This window comes from Scomber scombrus, chromosome 24 (genome assembly GCF_963691925.1).
Source record: "Scomber scombrus chromosome 24, fScoSco1.1, whole genome shotgun sequence".
Classification (NCBI taxonomy): Eukaryota; Metazoa; Chordata; class Actinopteri; order Scombriformes; family Scombridae; genus Scomber; species Scomber scombrus.
This window is the reverse complement of record NC_084993.1, coordinates 5,603,681-5,625,544: the sequence shown is the minus strand read 5'-3', so window position 1 is coordinate 5,625,544 and position 21,864 is coordinate 5,603,681. Positions and strand designations below refer to the sequence as shown.

The window sequence follows — 21,864 nt, the reverse complement described above, 5'->3', positions numbered from 1 at the left end:
TTTTAGTCTATGGTCTCCATTCTTCTCACATTCAAAACAGATAAACATCTCTCTTTCTCTCTGTACTCATCTTTGTCTCTAGTCTCCAAATGTTGATGGTGCTGGAGGCCTTGGTCCCCTGCTTCCTCCAGAAGCTGAAGAGCAACACAGTGACGATGGAGTCAGCTTCGGCTGCCAGGGACGAGATTGCAGCCATCGCTGCTCTGGCCACGTCCTTACAGGCCCTCCTCTACAGCTCCGAGGCCCTCACAAGGTTGAGACTCTCACCCAAATCTGGATTTTTGCTGGGCACAAATATAGGATAAATCTGTCAGCCATTTATAATCCTAATACTTTTGTTCACATCTCCTCCACAGGCCAATGACAGCTCCCCAGCTATCCCGTTGTGACCAGGGCCATAAGGGAGGCACTACAGCCAACCATGCCATGTCAGGAGGAGTTAACACTAGGTCTGTACATGAAAATGACCATTGTAAGGTCTATTAAAAGAAGTGGCTTTCTTAAACAAGAGAGTACAGTTCTGGAGTCCTAAAGTCGAGACTGAACTCCTGTTGGTGTGTATATGTGATCAGGGACAACCTCCATCTTCTGGAGGAGGGCCAGGGCATGCCAAGGGAGGAGCTGGACGAGCGCATAGCCAGGGAGGAGTTCCGCCGGCCTCGGGAGTCCCTGCTGAACATCTGCACCGAATTTTACAAGCACTGCGGGCCACGACTGAAAATCCTGCAGAACGTAGCCGGTGAACCCCGGGTCACAGCCCTGGAGCTGCTGGATATCAAATCCCACATGAGGTGATGAGATTCATTCATCAGATTCATTGATAACAGTTTGTGAAGTTGATTCTAGCAAGTAAATGAGGGTGTTTCCATCTACAGTACATCTTTTTCCCACTTAGTTAGGAAAAACTCAGCTCACAAGATCTTAAAGTATCTTAAATAAAACAGTGATTTTGATGGTGTAAAAAGAAAAGAAAAATTATGGAAGCCAAGGTATCTTAAAACACACAATTAATCTAAAAGAGAAATCGACAGCAAATTTTACACAAAATGAAAAAAATGAACAACACTAAAGGTGTGGCTGTTTGTCTTTTTCCCAGGCTGGCAGAGATCGCCCACGCCCTGCTGAAGCTGGCACCATATGACACCCTGACCATGGAGAGCCGAGGCCTGCGGCGCTACATCATGGAGATGCTGCCAATCACCGACTGGTCATCTGAGGCCGTCCGCCCCGCCCTCATCCTCATCCTCAAGAGGCTGGACCGCATGTTCAACAAGATACACAAGATGCCTACGCTCAGGTGCGCTCGCCCACAGGCATTATGTACCAGGTCTGTTGAATACTATCCCACTTCTTTCTCTGTCTCCCCGTGAGTGTATCGTGCTGTGCCGGTGCCGTGGTGTGTACAGTAGATAGACGGCTTCTTGGCACTGTCCTCTGTAGCGCTGCCTTCGTGGGTGCTGTACTGTAGGTGCTCCTGTGGTGTGTTTTTGTGCAAGCACACGTGTGTGTGTGTGTGTGTGTGTGTGTGTGTGTGTGTGTGTGTGTGTGTGTGTGTGTGTGTGTGTGTGTGTGTGTGTGTGTGTGTGTGTGTGTGTGTGTGTGTGTGTGTGTGTGTGTGTGTGTGTGTGTGTGCAGAGTTACATGCATATGTGGGAGTGTGTGTGCTGACGATGTCAGATGGCAGTGTTTCCTCTGATCCAGCGGAGTCCAGTCTTGTGCCAAGGAACATAATGCAGATTTTTTATTTCAAACATGCAGTGAGAGGCAAAAGCTTTATTTAACTGTCACAAAAAGCAACAAATCAATCCTAACCTGACTATATTTTCATGTTCTGAATAGGCAACAATAAAGAAAGAAAGAAGGAAAGAACAACAGAGAGAAAGTTTTTGTTGCCAAGAATAAACAATATTATTAAATATACTGCCTACAAATGGAAAGGTAAAAATAGACATTTTTATTCAAATAAAGCAAACCTGCCTTTTCTTCCATGACATAAGACTGGAAGCCGATGACTTCACACCAGGATCTGTCACGGCAGTGTTTAGTTGGCTGTGTTTGTCAGCTTTGCAATATTTGCTGTCAGTATGGCTTATATGTTTTAATAGGGGGAAACATCAAGAGACGTAAGTGTTTCACCAGTATCACTTTCAGCATATGATGGTTTTTAGATATAATACTCTTAATTAATCTTGAAACTTTTGCCACATTTTAGTTTTTCAGAAGAAGCTAATAAGACATTGAATGGCTTTTGCTTGTCAACATCTTGTATTTTCCTTTTCATCCCACAATACACCAATTAGGCTTTTTAAAGAATTTATATTTCCAATTGTAGCACACATATTCTGACTGTGTGTGTGTGGATGGGTTGTGGGGTGTTGCTGCATGGTTGTGTGTTCTCCAGGAGACAGGTGGAGTGGGAGGCCGCCAGCAGCCTGATTGAGGGAATCTGCCTGACCCTGCAGCGACAGCCGATCATCTCTTTCCTCCCGCACCTTCGCTCGCTTATCAACGTGTGCGTCAACCTGGTATGAAAACACATGAGACAGCACAAATTGTTCTTTTCTTTTTTACCTTTTTTGGGGGGGGAATTGTTTTTTATGTGTGTGTGTGTGTGTGTTGTCAGGTGATGGGTGTGGTCGGTCCTTCCAGCGTGGCAGACGGGCTTCCTCTGCTCCACCTCAGCCCATACCTCTCCCCTCCTCTCCCCTTTAGCACAGCGGTGGTCCGGCTTGTTGCATTGCAGATCCAGGTAGGACTCAATAACCCTAAAAAAAATCACACAAAACAAACAGCCTACAACAATTACTGATCTTTTTCTCCTTTCTTCTCCATTTCTCATCTCTAGGCTTTAAAGGATGACTTCCCACTTAGCCACGTTATCTCACCTTTCACCAATCAGGAGAGGCGAGAGGGGATGCTGCTCAACCTGCTTATTCCCTTTGTGCTCACTGTGGGGTCTGGAAGCAAAGGTAAAAGCTTACAGGCATCTGCTTGAAGCCGTAGCTGTAGTTGAATATAGAAACACCTAAATCAAACCCTTGAATTATATTGTTTCAGTTTGTAGAGTATCTATTATATGCTGCTAATGTCTTATGAAGACCACAAAGTAATTCAGATTCAGCCTATTACAGAAGTCTACAAATAACAGTTTAACAATGTTTTTAAATGATGAATATTTCAGTTTTTTCTTTACTTGGTCCTTAAAAATCCTCAAATTTGATTGCAGATCCATGATTTTCCAGCTTGTTTGTATTTCAACATGTGTGTTTTTCTTCTTTTGCAGATAGCCCCCACCTGGAGCAGCCTGAAATCTTCCTGCTCCTGCAGACAGTCATCAATATCCTCCTGCCTCCTCGGATTATCTCAACCTCCCGCACCAAGAACTTCATGCTAGATGCATCCCCGGCTCACTGCTCCACCCCGGGCGACACGGGAAAGGATCTGCGCAGAGAGGGTTTAGCCGAGTCCACCAGCCAGGCTGCATATCTGGGTACGAGTGAGAGCTGATATGATGGCATGACATTGTTCATACCTCATTCCCTTCTCATTCTCCTCTTTCCTTCCTTTTTTTTCTTATGTGTGCAGCTCTGAAGGTGATTCTGGTTTGCTTTGAGCGCTCGTTGGGAAACCAGTGGTACCGGCTCAGCCTGCAGGTAAAGGAGATGGCTCTGAGGAAGGTGGGCGGCCTGGCCTTCTGGGACTTCATCGACTTCATTGTCCGAACCCGTATCCCTATCTTTGTCTTGCTGAGACCTTTCATACAGTGCAAGGTAAAAAAAAACAAAAAACAGTGACCACAGTTTCATTTTTTTGGTTGTTGTTACTTTGCTAGAAATATTTTTTGTCCAATTTCTTTCGGCTATGTTCTTCTACCTCACTTCTCCATCCATGTTCATGTTCATCTAGTTGTTGACCCAGCCAGCTGACTCCCAGGAAGAGATTACAGCACGTCACCACATCGCCGACCAGCTGGAGCGACGCTTCATCCCTCGACCTCTCTGCAAGAGCTCTTTGTTTGCAGAGTTCAACAATGAGCTCAAGATCCTGAAGGAGGCCGTGCACAGCGGCTCCGGTCAGACAATCACACTGAAATCTTTTTTCTGAACACTATCATATGATTCTTTGTGCTAGTAACTTCAAAATGTAGCCATAATTATGTCTATGTGTTCTTGTTTGACCTGCTACCACCCAACAGCATACCAAGGCAAGACGTCCATCAGCACAGTAGGCACCTCTACATCGGCATATCGCCTCAGTTTGGCCACGATGTCACGCTCGAACACAGGCACCGGCACAGTTTGGGAGCAGGACAGCCAGCCGTCCCGCCAACCTTCTCAGGACACACTCAGCCGCACTGATGAGGATGATGAAGAGAGTCAGAAACTTTTTTATTCGTTTATGTTTGATGTTTAATTTCAATTCTCATATGGAGTTTGTCATTCTTCTCTTCCGCTCTTTTCATCTCCATCCCTCTCTCATTCCAGATGACTCTATAAGTATCCCCAGTGTAGTGAGCGAGCACGAGGCTTTCTTACCCAGAGTGATGTCACAGCGCCGTTTCTCCAGCCACGCCACAGGCACAGCTGCTTCACAGCCCGAAGCCCCGCGCATCACCATGCTGCCCAGTCACAGGTGACAATCATTCACTAACACATGCATGCATACAGATAAACACTGAATCACAAATTAGTATGTGCACATGTACACATTTCTCTTCAAATGTAGTGTTTCTGTGAAGACTGCAAGCCTTGTAGGTACGTATGTATGTAACTGTATGCACACAAATTGAATCACAGATTGTAGCTTTCGTTGTAACTTGCATATATAAGATGTGTCTGCACACAAATGAAAAACTATGGGGAGCCACATGGGACAAATAACAAAAAGAAAGTGACCTGGGCTCGCAAATTAGAACACACTTTATATATCAAACAGACAATGTTTTAAATATCTTCCACATATGTATGTATGATGAATAAGGTGATCTGGTTTGTATACATTTCTTAAAAGCAGAGCTGGTGTGGATGCAGAAATTATCTCACTAGAGTTTTTGTTTGCATGGTTTTCCACATTAAAACCAAGTGATAAGGTGAAAAAGCAAAACAGGAGAATGATGCATATGCAATTTCGGCATACAGATAAAGCTAGTATCCAGGTACAAAGTTTGGCTTGTGTACAGAATTGACCCTGAAGGAAAAAGAAGTCTAATGTAATCAGAATGTAGCTACATTTTGCCGACTAAGCTTTAAAAATGCTGCTTGCTGGTGACCACCGATGCCTGCAGAAGCTTGTAGCTGCTTAAGAGCAAACTGCAGGTACCTGTATATCTGGTATATCTTTCATAGACCATTGCTTGCTTTTTATAGCATGGACAAAAAAATAAAGGAAGTTTTATTTGATTAAATTGAGCCTCTGTGAAGATGGAGGAATACTAAAAGAACAAACTGCAGGAAACAGTGGACTGAATTTTGGTCATCATCTTTTAAATGTGAGATCTTTCTGTCTCCAGAACCTTCAAGAAATGTCCAACACAACTGATCACGTTTCACATCTCAGCTTGTTTATATATGTCAGATTTTAGAAAAGGGTCAACCAGTCATATGCCACAACCACAGTCATATTTTTGTGTGTATATCTGTTGATTTATAATGTTTTTCTATTCAACAGTCTCAGGACAGCATGGTGAAGTAATGTAGCTAAGACTCTGTATCTTGGTAAGACTGTTAAAAAAGCTCAAGCTTTGGCTAATTATGGTCAGAGTGAGCACTCTGGCTGTCCTCAAAAGGAAGGGACTCAGGACTCGGGTGGTGATTTGATCTCGACTAAACTCCTTAAACTCCCATTCTTCCCCTTCGCCCCCCTTTTTACAGTGAACCCAATGTGCTAGATGAGTCCCAGGGCCTTCTGCAGGAGGGTAACCTCTCTAGGTACAGTGGCCCTCTCTCTGTGTATGTCCCGTTGGTGCGTTCTTGCATCTGTCCGCCACTGGGAGGGGCATCGCCTCAGGACGGCCTCCCCTGTTGGCCGCCTCGCCGTTGATCACTCATCCACATCTAATCAAATCGCCTTGGCCAGTCACACCTCCCCTGCCACCTCCCACTTACCTGTCTCTATCTCTTTCTGTGTGGGTCCAGTGTGCCTTGTCTCTATCCCCCTCCCCCCACCCCCACTTCCCCCTGAGCTCCACACTGACCCTCATCTCTTCAGCTCATCTGCTGTGCTATCCTAACCAGGCCCCTCCCTCCCCTTTAAAAAAAAATCTAAAGAGGGCCCCATCATCAGCCCCTGGGCCCGGGAGCTCTGCCTCAGTTCCTTCTCTGTTAGCTATGGGTCTTCAAGGTTGATGTGCCATCACCAAAGTCAGCCTCTCTCCCATTGGTGCCATGGTGTTTCATACTGTATCCGTGTCTATCAGGCTTCTTGCTGATCAAATTGGGCGTCCTATACTGGATACCAATCTGTAGGGGCAACGGGGAACTGGGGTGGCAACCCTCATTTAAGGACACTTGTTGTATTTTTTTCTCCAATTTTACTTCAGAAGTTCGAAATGTAATTGTGGTCTATTTAACTGTTCTATGAGAAAATGAAATCTCTGGAGCTAAACTTTAAAAGAATCAAAGTTTTTAAAAACTATAAATTTGCATATCTTTACGGCGGTTTCTTTTGTCAGCGTTGCTACACCAGCCCCTACTATCCCTTGTTGTGTTTTCAGTGTATGAATCATGGCAGCACCTTTTCTGCTCTGTGATTGGTTGTCTTGTAAACATACCGTATGTGTTGTGTAGTGAGAGAATGAGTAGAATAGCAAGCAACATCTTGTTGTGGTCAAAGATGTGATCGGTAAACGAGCGCAGCTGGGGATACAGAGACCTTTTGGGCTCTTTATGTTGATGCATTTCTCTCTTGTGTGTGTTTGTGTGTGTGTGTGTACATATGCATCCGTCTGATTCATTGCACCAGGGTTGCCAGTGTGCAGAGTGAACCTGGCCAGCAGAACGTCCTGATCCAGCCTCCGTTAGGAAGAAAGCGAGGTCTCAGACAGGTATTGATGTCAACTCCATCCTTCATCCAACACATTTTTAAAAGCTTTGAAAACATATTTTCTGAATCAGCTTCCGATAAACAACCTGAAAAATATATCTGAATTTCTGTTTTTCGTGCAGATGCGACGCCCCCTGTTGTCCATTCCAAAGACCGAACCACGCTGTCGCTCAGGAGCTCGACTCTCGACAACTCGCAGGAGCATCCAGCCCAAGAACAAACCACTGGGTAACAGCACATGTATCATCATCATCATCATCATCTGTGTGTGTGTGTGTGTGTGTGTGTGTGTGTGTGTGTGTGTGTGTGTGTGTGTGTGTGTGTGTGTGTGTGTGTGTGTGTGTGTGTGTGTGTGTGTGTGTGTGTGTGTGTGTGTGTGTGTGTGTGTGTGTGTGTGTGTGTGTGTGTGTGTGTGTGTGTGTGACTGTTTGTAGGCAAAATCACTTGTTTGTCAGTCCTTACAAAAACTGTGATTCACTGAGAAACTACAACTAATGGCCAGACTTAACCTGCTCTTCAAATCACGCACACATAAGCCTGTTCTTTCTGTTAAAATACTTTTTTTGACAGTAATAATGTCTCTGTGCTGTCTTGAACTGACCCGTCTTCCCCCATTCACAACCTCCGTCTTTGTTCCAATTCTATTTGTTGTAACACCTGTCACCAAACTGACTCTTCTCACTCTGTTCTGTCTCATGCCTTATGTTTCGAAATAAAGAAACTTTATTGGACTGTGAAGGTGAGACACAACCCTTAACCCTTCCTCTCCACCCTGCAATGGCCCACCCCCTTCTATCTGCAACCTTACCTAATAGGGAGCTCTGCATGTCTGTCTTGCTTCCCCTTCCCAATCCCTGCCTACTCCCCTCCTGTCCTATCCCTGCCTCCACTCTCTTTGGTGGTGCTAATGTGTTAGAGAGACGCTAGGTGGTGCTGTTGTCTCCATTTTGACCATGTGCTGTGAATGTATGCCCACAGCACAAGGAGACCAAAAGAGGTCAGTCACCTTTACAGAGAATCAGGGACAGCAGGCATCCACAGGGACCAGTAAGCCCCCGACTCCCAGCTCCATGGATCCTCCAGGTGAGGGTAGAAAGGCCAGTCCTGCTCATTCAAAGTCCCCCACGCTGGAAGTGCCCTCCGTCTCCTCAGCCACTGTCACTGCCGACCTGCACAGCCCTGCTACTATACAGGTAGGACCAGCAGAGGGAGCGCTGGAGGGTTGGTAACTGTTGCAGGAATACATTTTGGTATACTTTCAATACCTGATGACATGAATACATCCAACTAATTTCCAAACTGCTTGTCCTGTTCACGTGGAGACCCCAAGTGATCAAATTAATGTCATATCTTAAAATTTTGAAAAAATAAAACCAATTCAAAACTCTGTATGGTAGGTAAGAAAATATGTTTTGGGGGGGTGTTTGAGTGAACTGACCCTTTAAGTGTGTCAGCTGTATTTCATTTCAGTAGCAGCTTACAAGCTGAAACTAAAGGAACAAAGTTTATTCTCATCCAGGTTGCTTCAGCCATAAGCAGCAAGGAGAAGCGAGAGCAGTGGTGCCTCCGAAGCAGCCTCTCCCCTCCTCCCTCCATCTCCCGCCGCTCAACCCCAACACCTCCCTCCCGAACCTGCTCCCCGCTGCCCCTCTCCCGAACCTGTTCCCCTCTCCCCTTGTCCCGCACCTCCTCTCCTCTCCCTCCACCGCTGCCCGTGCTCGGTACAGCACCAGCCCCTGGCCCCCCGCCACCGCCGCCGCTCCCAACACCACTTCTTCCCCCACCGCCGCCACCAGGGCCATCCAGGATCAGAGAGAGCCCCGGGGATGAGGACACAACGGCACTGCTGCCACGCAGCGACACCCTGCTGCATCTCAGCGAGGACGACGGCACTGAGAACCCCCTCCTCACCCCGCTGCTGTCCCCTCCCTCGACTCGTCGGTCACCTCGCCGGTTACCCCTGCCCCTCTCTCCCGTCGATCTGGACCTGGATGAGTCCCACGTGTGAGAGGGGTGACTGTGGACTGTTTTTTTCTGTCTGTGCCACATTGATACATGCAGGGAGGCGCCACATTCAAAACATTTAAGAGTAAAGTGAACATTTGGATTAGATTCACTGACAATCTAAAGGTACAAAAGAAGGGAATGTACAGGCAGGAGAAGTGTGAGTTACCCTGCCTCTCCAAGTGTGTCTATACCCCACAGACTTTTCTGTTTTTCCCTTAGCTTCACCCTGAAACTAAACTTTCCTCCTGAATGTTCAAAACAATCCATATTTCCCTTCCCTCCCTCCCTCCCTCCATTCCTTTATTCCTCACTCTTTCAGTCTCTTATTGTATCTTTTCAGTGTCAAATATCAACATCAAAATCATTATTGGGCTGTATCTGTTTCCATGGCTACACATGTTGAGAGTTGAATGTATATCTTGTATCAAAAATCTACCTTATCACTCATCTCCATCATACAAATGTGAGATCACACTGTGCTAGCCATTTTACCCCAATATATATATATATATATTTTGGTCATACATGTAATATTTAAAGAGCAGAAATGGATATAAGATTAATATTTAAGATCTTTATAAATTAAAAGAAGAGTGTTAACCTATAACTTGTACAAAATGTTGCAAAGGTTATAAAGTTAGAACTTGTATAAAAAGTGTATTAAGAGATTAAATGAAGGCTGTCAATCAACTCGGCGCCTTTTTATTAAATGAAGATGATATACGGAAACAAATTACAATATATGTATTTTAAACATATCTGATGATATGGAGCACGAGCAAGAAATGTTGTAATGAGAAGTCTGAGATTTTATATTTTCAAAGAGTTTTTCTGAATATTGATTATACAGCATGGAACAAGTCAAGCAAGCTTAGTCGATCTTTAAATTGAAAATGACAGAAAATCTTTCAAATCCAGGTTTTTTCTTTTTTAAGGGACACTGTTGAAACTGAAGTTGTTGTTTTTTTAGGCCTGAGGGGGAAATAGGTTATACGGTTTATTACAATTTTGATGCATGGAGAAAGACTTGCATTTTCTTGTGAAAGAAGCTGTGGAGTTGCATTGTGGGAAGTGTAGTGCAGTATTTTTGAAGCTTAAATCAGATTGTGACCATTTTTTAATCTGTTTCTTGCAAGTCTCCTAACTTTATATAACACTTTAGCCCTTTAAATCAAGTGATTATTATTTACTATCATTGAATGTTTTATCTATCTTGGGTTTTTTATTCCACTTGCATTAGTGAGACGGCATTGACAATAACAGAAATCACCTCACTCCATTAAGAAAACCATGATTTACACTGTAAATCCACTATCGACTTGTTTAATGTACATACATTTCAATGCAGTTCTTGAGTCTGGCTTCAGTGATACTTTAACCAAAACTGGGTTTACAGCTGTCGTCATGCAATCATAATGCGAAACATACTGTATATCCTATTAACTCAGTGTATAATGTGCAGCAGAATATTTTACTCATGACCAAAGACTGTAGCTTTATCTTGTCTTTCAGTGGTCTCCAAAGTTATGTCAGTTTCAAAATAGCAATTCTGTAAAAAGCTCTCACATGTTGCGGTGCCGTTTGCATTGTTTTGTTTGTATCTGTGATGTGCAGAACAGCAGAGGCAGCAACACTCCTCTTATTGCGACTGAAGCAATGCAGTAGATAGCTGTCACTTCATTGCTCATTCCATGCCTTAAACGGAGACATATTAACATGTTTTTCCATATCAAGATGTCTGTTGAATGGGTTTATTATGTGCAGTGAAAACCTTATACCTCCAAAAATAGCCACTTTTATGGAAAAGCTTCAGTTTTGTTGCCCTGATTCTTGTATCTGACTTATTTGAGTCTTTGTTTGGCTTTATTGGAGGAGAAGTTGGGACACAATCTCCTACAGTCCATTAATGACTGATCATGATAGTGATGGTGTTAAATCACATAATACAGGATCAATATGTGCCATAATTCACACCAATGCACTGTGAGTGTTTTGTTATTGGCTGCTTCACTCGACTGTACTGTATGTCATTGCTCTGTTTCAGTTTTCTTTTGAGTGTGTGTGTTGCTGTTTGTGAAAATATTTTGATTCATACAGATTAAAGAGGGTTCATTTATGCAGTGAGAAAGGATGAAGCTTCTCTTTGTGCATTTAATTAATTTCAATCAATACAAACTTAAATGTTATTGTTAAAAATAATACCTGAGCTCTTAAGACCACCAGGTCGAAAGTATTTCAAAGGAGCATCAACGTTTTTAGTCAGAGGGCCATTGAGCTTTTTCATCATGAGTTCCCTTTAAATGTAACGTGTCTGTGTCAATTTGTCTTCTTTGTGTAAAGCTCGAATAAAGCGACAGTATATCAGACTATTTCTGTAATATTAAATAAATGGATATTGTTTACAATGTTTCTCAGCTTTCTTTCCAGACCACTAACCATTCGTGTAGAAATTTAAGGTCAAGGGTTAACAAGCCTGTATGGTGGCTGTTTTATGATTGTGAGGATGTGGGTTCGAGACATAGTTTTTATTTTAATCTAAGATGATATTCTTTTCAAAAATATGAGAAAATTATATCTTACAAACTACCAGGACTGAAACCCCAAGTCCTGCTGAGTAGCTGTGCTAAACAGCACTTTTTGGTGGTGTGGGGTGTTACCCACGCATCGTCTGACTTTCTGACTTGGTTGGAGTTGTAAATTCAACACTGAGCCAATCAGCTGAGCCAAATTTTAGCTCACTGTGTTTAACAGCAGCAATGAAGTTTAAAGGTTGTTGGTTCAATCCTCAAGCCTTTGGTATTATTTGCTATTCATACTACTGAGCTATCCTTGAGGTTGACAAGGCAGGTGTTTGTCTCAAAAATGTTATTCTTGTACCTGTTTCTATTCTACTTAACATTTCATGAAAATAATTCCGCTGTAATTGGGGACTGTACAGTTCATATGTGATTGTAGCAGGCAATCTTTTTATATGCCTTCATAGGGCTTGATTTGGTGATTGAACCTGCAACCCTTTTTCTCCAACCACTAAGCTAGATAATTTGCCCACCCACTTCAGGGAAATAAACATTGATAAATATTAATAGATTAATTATGTTAATTGAATCAATTAAAGTTAATCTAATAATTATTCAAATATATATTCATTGATTCATCAAGAAGACTGCTTGGGAAGATTGAGGTTGTTGGTTCAATTCTTGGACACTTTTAAAGTCCAACATCAAGAGGACAGAGAGAAAAGTGTGAGAAAACCTCTGTTCCCAGTGAAGATCCAGTGGCTCAGTGGTTAAGACATCTTCCCTCTCAGTCAGTCAGAGATTGTGAGTTCAATCCCAGGTCGCTACTTTTAAAAGTCAGAAAGCCCAAATAAAGAGTAAAAAGCTCTTAAAAAAGTGAGTAAAAGTGTCAGTCCAGGTAGCTCAGGCTGTTAGAAGACTGCTTGGGAAGATTGAGGTTGTTGGTTCAAATCTTGGACACTTTTAAAGTCCAACATCCAAAAGTGAAGGATAAATGCGCCCGGAGAAAAGGTCTCTATGTAGACAGGCTCTGTAGTGTAGTGGGTTTGTCCGAGATCATAAGGCCATAGTGAAGTAACGATAGGTTCGAAGCCAGGTCAGAGCTAGGAACAGGAGACCAGTGTAGGAAAGGGTGTGTGAGGGGCTGTTGGTCCCCGATGTTTCTGAGAGGTGAAATTGAGGGGTTATGACAATTTTGACTTTTTTTTTTTGGTAGAAAGTACAAAGTACAAAATACAAAGTACAAGCTAGATAGATAGGCAAAAAAAAAAAAAAAAAACCTTTCCTGTCTCAACCGTCCCCTCCTGCCTCCCATCCCCATCTTCTTACCTGCCTCCCCCTCCCTGGTACTCCTACCTCCACCTCTCCCCAGTACAACCACCAATTCCATAATTGTGATAATCAGATTAGAATATACTCACCCACTGACGAACGTGTCTTCCGACGATCCAGATCCTGTCCACGGGCGGAGTCGAACCAGCCGATGTTCAATCCATGACGGCTCATGGCAGCCAACTAACCCACTACTCCACGGGCTCACTGTCAAAAACAACCGGGAATCTCCCCTATCACAACTACATCATTTTCATTCATATTACTTACGATATATTACTAAGTATAAAAGGTGAAAGAAGAAGATTTGTATAACATAAACATTTCAGAAGTCAGCTTGCAGGTTAGCTCTGTCATATAAGTGTTGGCCATTAATTACCTGAGTGTAAAGTTATTGGTTCAATCCGCACTTGGGCTCATTGATCTTAGTAGATCTGTAATGTTGCTTTACTAAAGTGCCACAGGAAAGGAACAAGGAGCAACTTTATTATATTCTATTTAAGAACTTAATGTTAATTAAAAAGCTTGAATTTGGGGGATTTTTGACCCTGTGAAGCTGTGTGAAGTGTGATGATGAATCAATTAATAGATATCAATAATTCATAATTATTCATTATTTATATAAATATAGGTAAATTAAGAGGTTTTTTTGGGTTTGTTTTGCCTAAATGAGCAGTACTATAGCGACAAATGAAGGACATCTTGACCTCTGCCTCCGCAATTGACAGGAAGTCACGTTGTTTAATACATTGTTGTTTAAAATAAATTGATTTAAAACATTACATGAGTGTACCTGAGTGTGAGGTTATTGGTTCAATCTCCACTTGGGGTCATTGATCTTATTTCATCTGTAATGTTGCTTTACTAAAGTGCCACAGGAAAGGAACAATGAGAGTGAAACACAAGTGACACAATCCACCTGCTAATGTTTAAATGTTACTCTTTGTCTTTCTTTATGAGCTGCAGATGTTACATATTTATCTGTCTGCCACGTTCTCTACAATCAATATCTTCAGTAATGTTGTCAAAGTGTGGTTTTAATGTAGGGTGTGGGATCCAGGAGATGAGCTGGAGGAGCAGGCGTGTTGGTGGGAGGTGCTTCATTAATAAAGGGAGGTGCAGCACAGCTGGTGCTCCTGTTGTGTGAGATTGAGGGTGAGAGTGAAGCTGCATGTTTGTATTTCTTCCAGGAAAGATGGTTTAACACGGTTCCCAGGTGTAATTATGGTGATTTAAAGTGAGATTAACAAACAAAGACTAGTTTATAATAATCAGAACTTGACTGAAAATAAGAAAAGCCATGTTTAGGTTTAAGTATATAATATATGTAACATATTAAGTTTTAGATGCTCTCTGGTGTTGACATGTTTCATTAAAGCTAAAGTTTCTCAGCAACTGTTTTCAATCTAGACAGTTTGATGTATCCTTTTCTTCAGTCACAGTCTTCGTAAATATTGAGACATTAACCTTCATAAACAATCACTTAACTCTTGTACTTTTAATTACCATTAACCGTGTATGTGGGGAACTTATTAAACCAACTTTCTGAGAAGAAACACAAAGATTTGTCTTCATTTAAAAGTTTGAAACATTTCTTACCCTGAATCCGGGTGTGCCGAAGAGACAAAGAGACCTCCATGTTGTCTCTGATTGCTCTCGTTAACACACCTGTTAGATCCAGCTGGGCCTGTTTGAAGCACTTTACTATGAGCTGTATGTAAAAACAGCCTTAAGAGCCGACTTGGGAGTAAAAAGTCCAGTGAAATAATAAGTCAGATGTATGAGATGAGTCAAAGTGTTGATACAAACCTTCAACTCTAAATGTTCATGTGATTAATCACATGTAAGCTCACAGATGATGAGCCAATCAGACACGATGATAAACTCTGTGTGATACTAACAACAACCTAATATATTTTAAAATACATAAGAGGAAGTTCATCCGAGGAGTTAAAGAGAATCTGTAGACAATAAAAAAGATTAGAAGACTGCGCTGCAAATGTAGAAGTTGTGGCTTTGATCCTGGGACACTTTTAGCAGTCTAACATCAAGAGGACAGAGTGAAAAGTGTGAGAAAACCTCTGTTCCCAGTGAAGATCCAGTGGCTCAGTGGGTAATACATTCTCTCTCAGTCAGTCAGAGGTTGTGAGTTCAATACCAGATTGCTACTTTTAAAGTCAGAAAGGCCAGATAAAGAGTGAAAAGCTCTTACAAAAGTGAGTAAAAGTGTCAGTCCAGGTAGCTCAGGCTGTCAGAAGACTGCTTGGGAAGATTGAGGTTGTTGGTTCAAATCTTGGACACTTTTAAAGTCCAACATCAAGAGGACAGAGAGAAAAGTGTGAGAAAACCTCTGTTCCCAGTGAAGATCCAGTGGCTCAGTGGTTAAGACATCTTCCCTCTCAGTCAGTCAGAGATTGTGTGTTCAATCCCAGGTCGCTACTTTTAAAAGTCAGCAAGCCCAAATAAAGAGTAAAAAGCTCTTAAAAAAGTGAGTAAAAGTGTCAGTCCAGGTAGCTCAGGCTGTTAGAAGACTGCTTGGGAAGATTGAGGTTGTTGGTTCAAATCTTGGACACTTTTAAAGTCCAACATCCAAAAGTGAAGGATAAATGCGCCCGGAGAAAACGTCCCTATGTAGACAGACTCTGTAGTGTAGTGGGTTTGCCCGAGATCATAAGGCCATAGTGAAGTAACGATAGGTTCGAAGCCAGGTCAGAGCTAGGAACAGGAGACCAGTGTAGGAAAGGGTGTGTGAGGGGCTGTTGGTCCCCGATGTTTCTGAGAGGTGAAATTGAGGGGTTATGACAATTTTGACTTTTTTTTTTTTGGTAGAAAGTACAAAGTACAAAATACAAAGTACAAGCTAGATAGATAGGCAAAAAAAAAAAAAAAAACCTTTCCTGTCTCAACCGTCCCCTCCTGCCTCCCATCCCCATCTTCTTACCTGCCTCCCCCTCCCTGGTACTCCTACCTCCACCTCTCCCCAGTACAACCACCAATTCCATAATTGTGATAATCAGATTAGAATATACTCACCCACTGACGAACGTGTCTTCCGACGATCCAGATCCTGTCCACGGGCGGAGTCGAACCAGCCGATGTTCAATCCATGACGGCTCATGGCAGCCAACTAACCCACTACTCCACGGGCTCACTGTCAAAAACAACCGGGAATCTCCCCTATCACAACTACATCATTTTCATTCATATTACTTACGATATATTACTAAGTATAAAAGGTGAAAGAAGAAGATTTGTATAACATAAACATTTCAGAAGTCAGCCTGCAGGATAGCTCTGTCATATAAGTGTTGGCCATTAATTACCGGAGTGTAAAGTTATTGGTTCAATCCCCACTTGGGCTCATTGATCTTAGTAGATCTGTAATGTTGCTTTACTAAAGTGCCACAGGAAAGGAAAGGAACAAGGAGCAACTTTATTATATTCTATTTAAGAACTTAATGTTAATTAAAAAGCTTGAATTTGGGGGATTTTTGACCCTGTGAAGCTGTGTGAAGTGTGATGATGAATCAATTAATAGATATCAATAATTCATAATTATTCATTATTTATATAAATATAGGTAAATTAAGAGGTTTTTTTGGGTTTGTTTTGCCTAAATGAGCAGTACTATAGCGACAAATGAAGGACATCTTGACCTCTGCCTCCGCAATTGACAGGAAGTCACGTTGTTTAATACATTGTTGTTTAAAATAAATTGATTTAAAACATTACATGAGTGTACCTGAGTGTGAGGTTATTGGTTCAATCTCCACTTGGGGTCATTGATCTTATTTCATCTGTAATGTTGCTTTACTAAAGTGCCACAGGAAAGGAACAATGAGAGTGAAACACAAGTGACACAATCCACCTGCTAATGTTTAAATGTTACTCTTTGTCTTTCTTTATGAGCTGCAGATGTTACATATTTATCTGTCTGCCACGTTCTCTACAATCAATATCTTCAGTAATGTTGTCAAAGTGTGGTTTTAATGTAGGGTGTGGGATCCAGGAGATGAGCTGGAGGAGCAGGCGTGTTGGTGGGAGGTGCTTCATTAATAAAGGGAGGTGCAGCACAGCTGGTGCTCCTGTTGTGTGAGATTGAGGGTGAGAGTGAAGCTGCATGTTTGTATTTCTTCCAGGAAAGATGGTTTAACACGGTTCCCAGGTGTAATTATGGTGATTTAAAGTGAGATTAACAAACAAAGACTAGTTTATAATAATCAGAACTTGACTGAAAATAAGAAAAGCCATGTTTAGGTTTAAGTATATAATATATGTAACATATTAAGTTTTAGATGCTCTCTGGTGTTGACATGTTTCATTAAAGCTAAAGTTTCTCAGCAACTGTTTTCAATCTAGACAGTTTGATGTATCCTTTTCTTCAGTCACAGTCTTCGTAAATATTGAGACATTAACCTTCATAAACAATCACTTAACTCTTGTACTTTTAATTACCATTAACCGTGTATGTGGGGAACTTATTAAACCAACTTTCTGAGAAGAAACACAAAGATTTGTCTTCATTTAAAAGTTTGAAACATTTCTTACCCTGAATCCGGGTGTGCCGAAGAGACAAAGAGACCTCCATGTTGTCTCTGATTGCTCTCGTTAACACACCTGTTAGATCCAGCTGGGCCTGTTTGAAGCACTTTACTATGAGCTGTATGTAAAAACAGCCTTAAGAGCCGACTTGGGAGTAAAAAGTCCAGTGAAATAATAAGTCAGATGTATGAGATGAGTCAAAGTGTTGATACAAACCTTCAACTCTAAATGTTCATGTGATTAATCACATGTAAGCTCACAGATGATGAGCCAATCAGACACGATGATAAACTCTGTGTGATACTAACAACAACCTAATATATTTTAAAATACATAAGAGGAAGTTCATCCGAGGAGTTAAAGAGAATCTGTAGACAATAAAAAAGATTAGAAGACTGCGCTGCAAATGTAGAAGTTGTGGCTTTGATCCTGGGACACTTTTAGCAGTCTAACATCAAGAGGACAGAGTGAAAAGTGTGAGAAAACCTCTGTTCCCAGTGAAGATCCAGTGGCTCAGTGGGTAATACATTCTCTCTCAGTCAGTCAGAGGTTGTGAGTTCAATACCAGATTGCTACTTTTAAAGTCAGAAAGGCCAGATAAAGAGTGAAAAGCTCTTACAAAAGTGAGTAAAAGTGTCAGTCCAGGTAGCTCAGGCTGTCAGAAGACTGCTTGGGAAGATTGAGGTTGTTGGTTCAAATCTTGGACACTTTTAAAGTCCAACATCAAGAGGACAGAGAGAAAAGTGTGAGAAAACCTCTGTTCCCAGTGAAGATCCAGTGGCTCAGTGGTTAAGACATCTTCCCTCTCAGTCAGTCAGAGATTGTGTGTTCAATCCCAGGTCGCTACTTTTAAAAGTCAGCAAGCCCAAATAAAGAGTAAAAAGCTCTTAAAAAAGTGAGTAAAAGTGTCAGTCCAGGTAGCTCAGGCTGTTAGAAGACTGCTTGGGAAGATTGAGGTTGTTGGTTCAAATCTTGGACACTTTTAAAGTCCAACATCCAAAAGTGAAGGATAAATGCGCCCGGAGAAAACGTCCCTATGTAGACAGACTCTGTAGTGTAGTGGGTTTGCCCGAGATCATAAGGCCATAGTGAAGTAACGATAGGTTCGAAGCCAGGTCAGAGCTAGGAACAGGAGACCAGTGTAGGAAAGGGTGTGTGAGGGGCTGTTGGTCCCCGATGTTTCTGAGAGGTGAAATTGAGGGGTTATGACAATTTTGACTTTTTTTTTTTTGGTAGAAAGTACAAAGTACAAAATACAAAGTACAAGCTAGATAGATAGGCAAAAAAAAAAAAAAAAACCTTTCCTGTCTCAACCGTCCCCTCCTGCCTCCCATCCCCATCTTCTTACCTGCCTCCCCCTCCCTGGTACTCCTACCTCCACCTCTCCCCAGTACAACCACCAATTCCATAATTGTGATAATCAGATTAGAATATACTCACCCACTGACGAACGTGTCTTCCGACGATCCAGATCCTGTCCACGGGCGGAGTCGAACCAGCCGATGTTCAATCCATGACGGCTCATGGCAGCCAACTAACCCACTACTCCACGGGCTCACTGTCAAAAACAACCGGGAATCTCCCGTATCACAACTACATCATTTTCATTCATATTACTTACGATATATTACTAAGTATAAAAGGTGAAAGAAGAAGATTTGTATAACATAAACATTTCAGAAGTCAGCCTGCAGGATAGCTCTGTCATATAAGTGTTGGCCATTAATTACCGGAGTGTAAAGTTATTGGTTCAATCCCCACTTGGGCTCATTGATCTTAGTAGATCTGTAATGTTGCTTTACTAAAGTGCCACAGGAAAGGAAAGGAACAAGGAGCAACTTTATTATATTCTATTTAAGAACTTAATGTTAATTAAAAAGCTTGAATTTGGGGGATTTTTGACCCTGTGAAGCTGTGTGAAGTGTGATGATGAATCAATTAATAGATATCAATAATTCATAATTATTCATTATTTATATAAATATAGGTAAATTAAGAGGTTTTTTTGGGTTTGTTTTGCCTAAATGAGCAGTACTATAGCGACAAATGAAGGACATCTTGACCTCTGCCTCCGCAATTGACAGGAAGTCACGTTGTTTAATACATTGTTGTTTAAAATAAATTGATTTAAAACATTACATGAGTGTACCTGAGTGTGAGGTTATTGGTTCAATCTCCACTTGGGGTCATTGATCTTATTTCATCTGTAATGTTGCTTTACTAAAGTGCCACAGGAAAGGAACAATGAGAGTGAAACACAAGTGACACAATCCACCTGCTAATGTTTAAATGTTACTCTTTGTCTTTCTTTATGAGCTGCAGATGTTACATATTTATCTGTCTGCCACGTTCTCTACAATCAATATCTTCAGTAATGTTGTCAAAGTGTGGTTTTAATGTAGGGTGTGGGATCCAGGAGATGAGCTGGAGGAGCAGGCGTGTTGGTGGGAGGTGCTTCATTAATAAAGGGAGGTGCAGCACAGCTGGTGCTCCTGTTGTGTGAGATTGAGGGTGAGAGTGAAGCTGCATGTTTGTATTTCTTCCAGGAAAGATGGTTTAACACGGTTCCCAGGTGTAATTATGGTGATTTAAAGTGAGATTAACAAACAAAGACTAGTTTATAATAATCAGAACTTGACTGAAAATAAGAAAAGCCATGTTTAGGTTTAAGTATATAATATATGTAACATATTAAGTTTTAGATGCTCTCTGGTGTTGACATGTTTCATTAAAGCTAAAGTTTCTCAGCAACTGTTTTCAATCTAGACAGTTTGATGTATCCTTTTCTTCAGTCACAGTCTTCGTAAATATTGAGACATTAACCTTCATAAACAATCACTTAACTCTTGTACTTTTAATTACCATTAACCGTGTATGTGGGGAACTTATTAAACCAACTTTCTGAGAAGAAACACAAAGATTTGTCTTCATTTAAAAGTTTGAAACATTTCTTACCCTGAATCCGGGTGTGCCGAAGAGACAAAGAGACCTCCATGTTGTCTCTGATTGCTCTCGTTAACACACCTGTTAGATCCAGCTGGGCCTGTTTGAAGCACTTTACTATGAGCTGTATGTAAAAACAGCCTTAAGAGCCGACTTGGGAGTAAAAAGTCCAGTGAAATAATAAGTCAGATGTATGAGATGAGTCAAAGTGTTGATACAAACCTTCAACTCTAAATGTTCATGTGATTAATCACATGTAAGCTCACAGATGATGAGCCAATCAGACACGATGATAAACTCTGTGTGATACTAACAACAACCTAATATATTTTAAAATACATAAGAGGAAGTTCATCCGAGGAGTTAAAGAGAATCTGTAGACAATAAAAAAGATTAGAAGACTGCGCTGCAAATGTAGAAGTTGTGGCTTTGATCCTGGGACACTTTTAGCAGTCTAACATCAAGAGGACAGAGTGAAAAGTGTGAGAAAACCTCTGTTCCCAGTGAAGATCCAGTGGCTCAGTGGGTAATACATTCTCTCTCAGTCAGTCAGAGGTTGTGAGTTCAATACCAGATTGCTACTTTTAAAGTCAGAAAGGCCAGATAAAGAGTGAAAAGCTCTTACAAAAGTGAGTAAAAGTGTCAGTCCAGGTAGCTCAGGCTGTCAGAAGACTGCTTGGGAAGATTGAGGTTGTTGGTTCAAATCTTGGACACTTTTAAAGTCCAACATCAAGAGGACAGAGAGAAAAGTGTGAGAAAACCTCTGTTCCCAGTGAAGATCCAGTGGCTCAGTGGTTAAGACATCTTCCCTCTCAGTCAGTCAGAGATTGTGTGTTCAATCCCAGGTCGCTACTTTTAAAAGTCAGCAAGCCCAAATAAAGAGTAAAAAGCTCTTAAAAAAGTGAGTAAAAGTGTCAGTCCAGGTAGCTCAGGCTGTTAGAAGACTGCTTGGGAAGATTGAGGTTGTTGGTTCAAATCTTGGACACTTTTAAAGTCCAACATCCAAAAGTGAAGGATAAATGCGCCCGGAGAAAACGTCCCTATGTAGACAGACTCTGTAGTGTAGTGGGTTTGCCCGAGATCATAAGGCCATAGTGAAGTAACGATAGGTTCGAAGCCAGGTCAGAGCTAGGAACAGGAGACCAGTGTAGGAAAGGGTGTGTGAGGGGCTGTTGGTCCCCGATGTTTCTGAGAGGTGAAATTGAGGGGTTATGACAATTTTGACTTTTTTTTTTTGGTAGAAAGTACAAAGTACAAAATACAAAGTACAAGCTAGATAGATAGGCAAAAAAAAAAAAAAAAACCTTTCCTGTCTCAACCGTCCCCTCCTGCCTCCCATCCCCATCTTCTTACCTGCCTCCCCCTCCCTGGTACTCCTACCTCCACCTCTCCCCAGTACAACCACCAATTCCATAATTGTGATAATCAGATTAGAATATACTCACCCACTGACGAACGTGTCTTCCGACGATCCAGATCCTGT

At 41.8% G+C, this 21,864-nt stretch overlaps 1 protein-coding gene across 1 annotated transcript in view; it reads left to right on the top strand.

Moving 5' to 3' along the window:
• The window catches only part of LOC133976430 (protein unc-80 homolog), a 41,594-nt gene extending 32,545 nt beyond the window's left edge, over positions 1-9,049 (top strand). Inside the window, exons 49-66 of the mRNA XM_062414640.1 lie at positions 83-253; positions 357-449; positions 573-791; positions 1,097-1,327; positions 2,402-2,525; positions 2,624-2,749; positions 2,846-2,969; positions 3,284-3,490; positions 3,586-3,770; positions 3,907-4,072; positions 4,196-4,375; positions 4,485-4,632; positions 5,871-5,927; positions 6,961-7,042; positions 7,164-7,269; positions 7,760-7,780; positions 8,020-8,234; positions 8,561-9,049. Coding sequence (XP_062270624.1) covers positions 83-253; positions 357-449; positions 573-791; positions 1,097-1,327; positions 2,402-2,525; positions 2,624-2,749; positions 2,846-2,969; positions 3,284-3,490; positions 3,586-3,770; positions 3,907-4,072; positions 4,196-4,375; positions 4,485-4,632; positions 5,871-5,927; positions 6,961-7,042; positions 7,164-7,269; positions 7,760-7,780; positions 8,020-8,234; positions 8,561-9,049 — 2,944 coding nt within the window. The remainder of the gene's footprint in view (positions 1-82; positions 254-356; positions 450-572; positions 792-1,096; positions 1,328-2,401; positions 2,526-2,623; positions 2,750-2,845; positions 2,970-3,283; positions 3,491-3,585; positions 3,771-3,906; positions 4,073-4,195; positions 4,376-4,484; positions 4,633-5,870; positions 5,928-6,960; positions 7,043-7,163; positions 7,270-7,759; positions 7,781-8,019; positions 8,235-8,560) is intronic.
• The last annotated feature ends 12,815 nt before the right edge of the window (positions 9,050-21,864 follow it).